Consider the following 9,874-nt stretch of genomic DNA (forward strand, 5'->3'; position numbering starts at 1 on the left):
GCGGGAGCCGGCCTGCCAGAAGGCCTGATCAGGTAGGAGACCCCGGGGCCTGGGGAGGGGACCATAATAATAATAATAGTAATAATAACAATAATAATAATAATAACATATTAAGCGCTTACTATGTGCAAAGCACTGTTCTAAGCGCTGGGGAGGTTACAAGGTGATCAGGTTGTCCCACGTGGGGCCCCCAGTCTTCATCCCCATTTTCCAGATGAGGTCACTGAGGCCCAGAGAAGTGAAGTGACTTGCCCAGAGTCACACGGAGCTGGGATTTGAACCCACGGCCTCTGACTCCAAAGCCCGGGCTCTTTCCCCTGAGCCACGCTGCTTCTCGACGGGCTCACATCTGGGATTTGCTGGCGGGGACGAATTTGGTGATGAGCTGCCCTGGTGGTGGTGTCTACAGGGAGGGAGACGATGGGACCCCGGGTTATTAATAGTAACAATAGTAATAATAATGGTATTTGCTAAGCGCTTACTATGTGCCAAGTTGGGGATGAAGACTGTGAGCCTCCTGTGGGACAACCTGATCACCTTGTAACCTCCCCAGCGCTTAGAACAGTGCTTTGCACAAAGAAAGCGCTTAACAAATGCCATCATCGATCAATCAATCAATCAATCTCAGCGCTGGGGGGGATGCAAGGTCAAAAGGTCGCCCCACTGGGGGCTCCCAGGGGTAGGGACCATCCCTATATATCGCCAACTTGTACTTCTCAAGCGCTTAGTACAGTGCTCTGCACACAGTAAGCACTCAATAAATACGATTGATTGATTGATTCATCCCCATTTTACAGCTGAGGTCACTGAGGCCCAGAGAAGTGAAGTGACTGGCCCAAAGCCACACAGCCGACAAGTAGACTGTGAGCTCGTTGGGGGCAGGGAACGTGTCTGTTTATGGTTATAATAATAATAATGGTGAGGGTATTTGTTAAGCGCTTACTTACGCACTGTTCTAAGCGCTGGGGGAGATACAAGGTGATCAGGTTGTCCCACGTGGGGCTCATAGTCTTCATCCCCATTTTCCAGATGAGGTCACTGAGGCCCAGGGAAGGGAAGTGACTGGCCCAAAGTCAGCCAGCTGACAAGTGGCAGAGGCGGAATTAGAACCCATGACCTCTGACTTCCAAGCCCGGGCTCTTTTCACTAAGCCACACTGCTTCTCGACCTCTCCCAGGTGCTTAGTACAGTCCTCTGGATTCATTCATTTACTATAATAATAATAATAATTGGCATTTATTAAGTGCTTACTATGTGCAAAGCACTGTTCTAAGCGCTGGGGAGGATACAGGGTGATCAGGTTGTCCCACGTGGGGCTCACAGTCTTAATCCCCATTTTACAGATGAGGTAACTAAGGCCCAGAGAAGTTAAATGACTTGCCCAAGATCACACAGCAGACATGTGGCGGGGATTCGAACCCATGACCTCTGACTCCAAAGCCCGTGCTCTTTCCGCTGAGCCACGCTACTTCTCAGGTTGTCCCACGTGGGACAACCATCCAATCGTACTGTCATCAATCGTATTTATTGAGCGCTCGCTATGTGCAGAGCACTGGACTAAGCGCTTGGGAAGTACAAATTGGCAACATATAGAGACAGTCCCTACCCAATCAATCAATCAATCAATCGTATTTATTGAGTGCTTACTATGTGCAGAGCACTGTACTAAGCGCTTGGGAAGTACAAATTGGCAACATATAGAGACAGTCCCTACCCAACAGTGGGCTCACAGTCTACTATCCATCCAGTCGTGTTTATTGAGCACTTACTGTGTGCAGAGCACTGGACTAAGCGCTTGGGAAGTACAAATTGGCAACATATAGAGACAGTCCCTACCCAACAGTGGGCTCACAGTCTACTATCCATCCAGTCGTGTTTATTGAGCACTTACTGTGTGCAGAGCACTGTACTAAGCGCTCGGGAAAGTACGACACATAGTAAAGAGTGACAGTCCCTGCCCACAACGAGCTCACAGGAAGTGCTCAGTAAATATGATCGAATGAGTGACTGTTATTTTAATGATGCTCCATTCCCCCTGCTCACCCCTCATCCCTTTCTCCCCAGGTGCAATGCCAGGAGGACCGGAGCAGAGCTGGATGGTGGGTTGGGGCCGGAGGACTTGGTAGGACCCCTCCTGCGGGATGGGGAACGCGTTGGGTCTGGGAGTTGGGGTGCGCAGGAGCCCCCGACGCGAGGAGCCACTGCCCAACCCGGGGAGCTTTGACGAGTTGCATCGCCTATGCAAAGGTAATAATACTAATCATAGTATTTGTTAAGCGCTTACTATGTACCAGGCTCTGTTCTAAGCGCTGGGGTAGATACAGAGGCATCCAGTTGTCCCACGTGGGGCTCACAGTCTTAATCCCCATTTTACAGATGAGGGAACTGAGGCACAGAGAAGCGACTTGCCCGAGGTCACACGGCAGGCGGGGCAATCAATCAATCAATCGTATTTATTGAGCGCTTACTGTATGCAGAGCACCGTACTAAGCGCTAAGCGCTGGGGTGGATACAGAGTCATCCGGTTGTCCCGCGTGGGGCTCACAGTCTTAATCCTCATTTTACAGATGAGGGAGCTGAGGCACAGAGAAGCGACTTGCCCGAGGTCACACGGCAGATGGGGCAATCAATCAATCAATCGTATTTATTGAGCGCTTACTGTATGCAGAGCACTGTACTAAGCGCTAAGCGCTGGGGTGGATACAGAGTCATCCGGTTGTCCCACGTGGGGCTCACAGTCTTAATCCCCATTTTACAGATGAGGGAACTGAGGCACAGAGAAGCGACTTGCCCGAGGTCACACGGCAGACAAGGGGCAGTCAATCAGTCAATCAATCGTATTTATTGAGCGCTTACTGTGTGCAGAGCACTGTACTAAGCGCTTGGGAAGTACAAATTGGCAACATATAGAGACAGTCCCTACCCAACAGTGGGCTCACAGTCTAAAAGGGGGAGAGAGAGAACAAAACCAAGCATACTAACAAAATAAAATAAATAGAATAGATATGTACAAATAAAATAAATAGAGTAATAAATCTGTACAAACATATATACATATATACAGGTGTTGTGGGGACAGGAAGAAGGTAAGATGGGGGGGATGGAGAGGGGGACAAGGGGGAGAGGAAGGAAGGGGCTCAGTCTGGGAAGGCCTCCTGGAGGAGGTGAGCTCTCAGCAGGGCCTTGAAGGGAGGAAGAGAGCTAGCTTGGCGGATGGGCAGAGGGATTGGGGGCATTCCAGGCCCGGGGGATGACGTGGGCCGGGGGTCGATGGAGGGACAGGAGAGAACGAGGTACGGGGAGGAGATCAGCGGTGGAGGAGCGGAGGGTGCGGGCTGGGCTGGAGAAGGACAGAAGGGAGGTGAGGTAGGAGGGGGCGAGGGGATGGATGGACAGCCTGGAAGCCCAGGGTGAGGAGTTTCTGCCTGGTGCGCAGATTGATTGGTAGCCACTGGAGATTTTTGAGGAGGGGAGTGATATGCCCAGAGCGTTTCTGGACAAAGATAATCCGGGCAGCAGCATGAAGTATGGATTGAAGTGGAGAGAGACACGAGGATGGGAGATCAGAGAGAAGGCTGATGCAGTAGTCCAGACGGGATAGGATGAGAGCTTGAACGAGCAGGGTAGCGGTTGGGATGGAGAGGAAAGGGCGGATCTTGGCAATGTTGCGGAGCTGAGACCGGCAGGTTTTGGTCACGGCTTGGGCTTATTCCCATTTTGCAGCTGAGAAAACCGCAATAATAAATAATAATAATAATAATGATGATGGCATTTATTAAGCGCTTACTTTGTGCAAAGCACTGTCCTAGGGCAATCAGTGAGGGCAGAGTTTAGCCCGGGTCACCCGGGAGGGCCGTAGTAGAAGTCGGGGCTCCTGACTTCCAAATCTGAGTTCCTCTTCCCTCTCAACCACCGTACCCTCATCTTCATCATCATCGTGGTTTAGCGGAAAGAGCCCTCCTCCTCCTCTCTCCATCACCCCACTTCCCTCTCTCTGCTCTACCCCCTTCCTCTGCCCCACAGCCCTTGTGTGTGTTTGTACATATTTATTATTCTATTTGTCTTATTAATGATGTATATCATCATCATCAATCATCAATCGTATTTATTGAGCGCTTACTATGTGCAGAGCACTGTACTAAGCGCTTGGGAAGTACAAATTGGCAACATATAGAGACAGTCCCTACCCAACAGTGGGCTCACAGTCTAAAAGGATGTATATATATCTATAATTCTATTTATTTTGGTGCTATTGATCCCTGTCCACTTGTTTTGTTTCGTTGGCCGTCTCCCCCTTCTAGACTGTGAGCCGTTGTTGGGCAGGGATCGGGAATCTCTGTTGCCAAATTGTACTTTCCAAGTGCTTAGTCCAGTGCTCTGCACACACTAAGCGCTCAATAAATACGATTGAATGAACGAATGAATGAGTCTGAGGTCGTGGGTTCTAATCCCGGCTCCGCCGCTTGGCAACTGTGTGACTTCGGGCAGGTCACTTCTGTGCGTCAGTTCCCTCATCTGTAAAATGGGGATGAAGACTGTGAGCCCCACGTGGGACAACCCGATAACCTTGTATCTACCCCAGCACTTAGAAGAGGGCTTGGCACATAGTAAGCGCTTAACAGATACCATCATTATCATTATTATTATTATTATTTTCATCGCCTCCGTCAACTCATCACCTCCCCCCTCTCCTTCCCCACCTCCCCAAGATGTGTTCCCGCCACAGATCGAGGGCGTGAAGCTCATCATCAACAAGAACCTGAGCAGCCACTTCCAGGTGATCCCGGAACCGCCGGCCGTGACGGGAGTTCATTCATTCGTTCCTTCAGTCGTATTTATTGAGCGCTTACTGTGTGAAGAGCACTGTACTGAGCGCTTGGGAAGTACAAGTTGGCAACATTTAGAGACGATCTCTACCCAACAGCGGGGTCATGGATGAGGGGGTTGTGGCCGTTTTCCGGTCGTGACCCGGTGGGGCGGGGCAGAAGAGGGCCCAGAGCCCCCCGTCCCTTCCTCTTTGAAATCAATCAATCAATCGTATTTACTGAGCGCTTACTGTGTGCAAAGCACTGTACTAAGCGCTTGAAACTCTCATCCCTCTCCATCCCCGTCCGGTCAGACCTCGTGGGGCGGGTACCGATGTGTAGGGGCGAGGTTTTCCTGGTCCACTGAGCCTGATATCGGCCTCCCCGGGCATCGGCACGGGATCGGGAGGGGTCAGAGCCGGAAGACTTTAGGGCTTTATTGCCTCTCCCGCCCTCAGGTGACCCACACCGTGCACATGAGCACCGTGGGCCAGTCTGGCTACCATCTCCACGCCGCCTATGCCGGGGACCGACAGCTTGGACCCAACGAGGTGAGGATCTGGGTGGTTGGAGCCCCGGTCCAATCCGGGGGTGTAGGGGTGAGTGGGTTGGGGGGGATAGGGGTCCGGGAGCGGGTCTGTGGGACCCCCCCAAGTCCCGGATCTCTTCCGTGCCCATCCTGGCCGGTGAGGGAGCCGGGCGCCGTCTTGAAATCTCGGCGTCGGGGCCTGGCGATCGGGGGGGGGGTGAGATTGGTCGCCGGTGTTGCCCCAGGCGTTCCCCACGTTGGTCGGGGACATGGACAGCAGCGGTAACCTCAACGCCCACGTCCTGCACCTCGTCGCCGAACGCCTCCGGACCAAGGCCGTCTTTCAGGTGATCCCCCCGGGATCCAGGGCCAGGACTCAGCGGGGGGCGGGAGCCGGGATACACGTCTGCGTGTGTGTGTGGAGGGACGGGGGGGGGCCTAGGGAGCTGGGAAGGGATTTGCGGAAGAGACCTCGAGAGCTGGGATCACGTCCTCTAGTTCTGCTGTCCTCTCCCGAGCGCTTAGCAGGCGCTCGTTACGGGCTGTCGGTTGAGCGATGGAGAGGACGGGAAGACTTGTATATATGTCTGTACATATTTATTACTCTATTTATTTTACCTGTACATATCTATTTCTTTTATTTTGTTAGTATGTTTGGTTTTGTTCTCTGTCTCCCCCTTTTAGGCCGGGAGCCCACTGTTGGGTAGGGACCGTCTCTATATGTTGCCAACTTGGACTTCCCAAGCGCTTAGCCCAGTGCGCTGCACACGGTAAGCGCTCAGTAAATGCGATTGATTGATTGATTGGCTTCTGTCCCGCCTCCCCCTAGACCCAGCAGGCCAAGTTCCTGACCTGGCAGTTCGACGGGGAATACCGAGGGGACGACCACACGGCCACCCTGACGCTGGGGAACCCGGATCTGCTGGGGGAGTCGGGTGAGGGGACCCCGCGCTGACTCAATCCAGGTCTTGCCACTCCCCACCGTCGTCCGGCGGGGATGCGGGGCGGGGGGCGGAGGTCCCGTGCTCCCCCACCTGCCGGTTTGCCCCCATCATCTCCCCAGACAGCTGCCCCTATTTTATTTTGTAGTATGCTTGGTTTTGTCTCCCCCTTTTATAGTAATAATAACGATGGCATTTATTAAGCGCTTACTACGTGCAAAGCACTGTTCTAAGCGCCGGGGGGGATACAGAGCGATGAGGTTGTCCCACATGGGGCTCACAGTCTTCATCCCCATTTTCCAGATGAGGGAACTGAGGCCCAGAGAAGTGACTTGCCCAAAGTCACCCAGCTAAGCGGCGGAGCCGGGATTTGAACCCGTGACCTCCGACTCCAAAGCCCAGGCTCTTTCCCACTGAGCCACGCTGCTTCTCTAACTGTGAGCCCTCCGTGTGTTGCCAATCTGTGCTTCCCAAGCGCTTAGCGCAGCGCTCTGCACGCAGTAAGCGCTCACTAAATACGATTGATGATGACGATGGTGATGCCACGCGGGTCCCACCGCCCCCCCCAGCTCCCAGCGCACCCCGTTATCGTCTCCTCCCCCTCCGCTAATCCCCCGGCGACCCCTGACCCCCGTGTCCCGTGTCCCCTCCCAGTGATCGTGGTCGCTCACTTCCTGCAGAGCTTGACGCGCCGGCTGGTGTTGGGCGGGGAGCTGGTATATCATCGGCGACCGGGCGAAGAGGGGGCCATCCTGACGCTGGCCGGGAAGTACTCGGGTACGGCAGCGGCGGGCCGGGCGGGGGGGCCGCGGCGGGAGGGCCGGCCTGCCCTCGGCCCCCGGCTCAGCCGCCCCCCGCCCTTCCCCGTTCTTGTAGCGCCAAGGTGGGAGGCGACGCTTAACGTGGGGTCGGGCGGCGCCCACGCCAGCTACTACCACGGGGCCAACGATCAGGTGAGAGACCCCTCTTCTCCCGCCCCGGCTCGGGCCCCGCTCCCCCCCGGCACCCCTTAACCACCCGTCCCGCGTGCCCAGGTTCAAGTCGGGGTGGAGTTCGAGGCCAACACCCGGCTGCAAGACACGGCCTTCTCCTTCGGCTACCGGCTGACCCTGCCCCAGGCCAACGTGGTGTTCAGAGGTGAGGAGGGGGCGTCCTCTACACCGTATGCGGGGGGGACCTGTCTCCCAACTCCGTTGCACAGAGCTCCGCACTCGATATGTTGCCAACTTGTACTTCCCAAGCGCTGCGCACGGTCTTTTAGACTGTGAGCCCACTGTTGGGTAGGGACTGTCTCTATGTGATGCCAATTTGTACTTCCCAAGCGCTTAGTACAGTGCTCTGCGCATAGTAAGCGCTCAATAAATACGATTGATTGATTAAATACGACTGAATGAATGAATAAGCGCTCGGTAAATACCATTTCTTCCTTTCTTTTAATAGATGGTGTTTATTGAGCGCTTACTATGTGCCGCGCATCATCATCAATCGTATTTAGTGAGCGCTTACTATGGGCAGAGCACTGTACTAAGCGCTTGGGAAGTACAAATTGGCAACATATAGAGGCAGTCCCTACCCAACGGTGGGCGCACTGTCCTAAGCGCCGGGGTATACACGAGGAAGTCAGGTGCGTGTCCCACGTGGGGCTCGCGGTCTTCAGTCCCTTTTTCCGGGTGAGGCAACTGAGGCCCAGAGAAGTGAAATGACTTGCCCAGGGTCACACAGCGGGTTGGCGGGGGGCGGCGTTAGAACCCAGGTCCTCCCAACTCCCAGGCCCGGGCTCTAGCCAAGAGGCCGTGCGGCTTCTCATTGACGACGGGGACGATTGAGGAGGACGTGACCAGAGCGGACAGAGAGAGGAGGACAGGATTAAGGGCTGGAGGAGGAGGAAGGGGAAATCTAAAGGGTCAGCCCGTTCGGTTGTCACATTCCCAATCGTATTTATTGAGCGCTTACTGTGCGCGGAGCACTGTACTAAGCGCTTGGGAAGGACCAGTTGGCAACATATAGAGAGTCGCTACCCGACAGTGGGCTCACAGTCTAGTCCCAGCAACAAAGGGAGAGGGACGCCCGGCTGGGCTGCAAATTGGGGGTCTTGATGGGGCCCCTTTCTCTCCCCCCCCCCCCCACCCCCCCAGGCCTACTGGACAGTAACTGGTGCGTGGGTGCGGTGCTGGAGAAGAAGCTGCCGCCCCTGCCCGTCACGCTGGCCCTCGGCGCCTTCCTCCACCACGGGCGCAACCGGTTCCACTGCGGCTTCAGCGTCACCGTGGGCTGACGGGGAGCGGGGCCGGGTGGGGGGCCTTGTCCTTGACGGGACGGGACCGTCCTCCTCGCCCGCCCCCGACTCCGACTCGGCCGCTCCCGACGCTGGGTCTGTTGGAGAGGAGTCGCCTCAGGCCTCGGTTGTGCGGGCGGGCGCGCGGGCACATGTGCAGACACACAGTGTCATGGCGGGGCAGGGCATCGGGGTAGCCAAGAAAGAGCCCCTTTCCACACAACCTCCCCTTCCTCTCCAGTCTGACAAAATCCATTCCTCCCCATACCCTAATGGCGGGGACGGGGGGGACGACGATGGAGCCCCCGTCCCTAGGCCCACCGTTACCATCGCTCCGGCCTGGGTAGCCTCTGGATGACGTGGGCGGGGGGCAGGAGGGGCCGCCCCCCACCCTCTATATTAAAGTCCTCCCCACTTCCCGCCCCCTCTGCCCCTTCCTTTGACACTTCCCGCCCCCCTCTGCCCCTTCCTTTGACACTTCCCGCCCCCCTCTGCCCCTTCCTTGGAGCCGGGCGGGACGGGAGGACCCGAAGCACGGGTGGGGAAGGGGTCATCCCGGAGCGGTTCTGACTTTTTCCAATAATAATGATGCTGGCGTTTGTTAAGCGCTTACTACGTGCAAAGCACTGTTCTAAGCGCTGCGGGGGGATACAAGGTGATCAGGTTGTCCCCCGTGGGGCTCCCAGTCTTCATCCCCATTTTCCAGATGAGGTCACTGAGGCCCAGAGAAGAATAATATAATAATAATGATGGCATTTGTTAAGTGCTTATTATGTGCAAAGCACTGTTCTGAGCACTGCGGGGGGGGATACAAGGTGATCAGGTTGTCCCCCGTGGGGCTCACAGTCTTCATCCCCGTTTTCCAAATGAGGTCACTGAGGCCCAGAGAAAATAATGATGGCATTTGGTAAGCGCTTATTATGTGCAAAGCACTGTTCTAAGCGCTGAGGGGGGATACAAGGTGATCAGGTTGTCCCCCGTAGGGCTCACAGTCTTCATCCCCATTTTCCAGATGAGGCCACTGAGGCCCAGAGAAGAATAATATAATAATAATGATGGCATTTGTTAAGTGCTTATTACGTGCAAAGCACTGTTCTGAGCGCTGGCGGGGGGGATACAAGGTGATCAGGTTGTCCCACATGGGGCTCACTGTCTTCATCCCCATTTTCCAGAAGAGGTCACTGAGGCCCAGAGAATAATAATATAATAGTAATGATGGCATTTAAGCGCTTACTATGTGCAAAGCACTGTTCTAAGCGCTGGGGGGATACAGGGTGATCAGGTTGTCCCACATGGGGCTCACTGTCTTAATCCCCATTTTCCA

General features: G+C 55.0%; 1 protein-coding gene across 1 annotated transcript; it reads left to right on the plus strand.

Annotated features, from left to right (window-relative positions):
- Window positions 1-2,068: 2,068 nt before the first annotated feature.
- TOMM40L (translocase of outer mitochondrial membrane 40 like) lies at window positions 2,069-8,568 on the plus strand. Its single transcript, XM_038768637.1, has 9 exons — window positions 2,069-2,247; window positions 4,710-4,777; window positions 5,264-5,356; window positions 5,580-5,681; window positions 6,164-6,269; window positions 6,930-7,052; window positions 7,152-7,228; window positions 7,310-7,412; window positions 8,411-8,568. Exons 1-9 carry the CDS (start codon window positions 2,142-2,144, stop codon window positions 8,548-8,550), a joined length of 918 nt encoding a protein of 305 aa, XP_038624565.1. The 5' UTR covers window positions 2,069-2,141; the 3' UTR covers window positions 8,551-8,568.
- The last annotated feature ends 1,306 nt before the right edge of the window (window positions 8,569-9,874 follow it).

Source organism: Tachyglossus aculeatus, chromosome Y4, assembly GCF_015852505.1.
Source record: "Tachyglossus aculeatus isolate mTacAcu1 chromosome Y4, mTacAcu1.pri, whole genome shotgun sequence".
Lineage (NCBI taxonomy): Eukaryota > Metazoa > Chordata > Mammalia > Monotremata > Tachyglossidae > Tachyglossus > Tachyglossus aculeatus.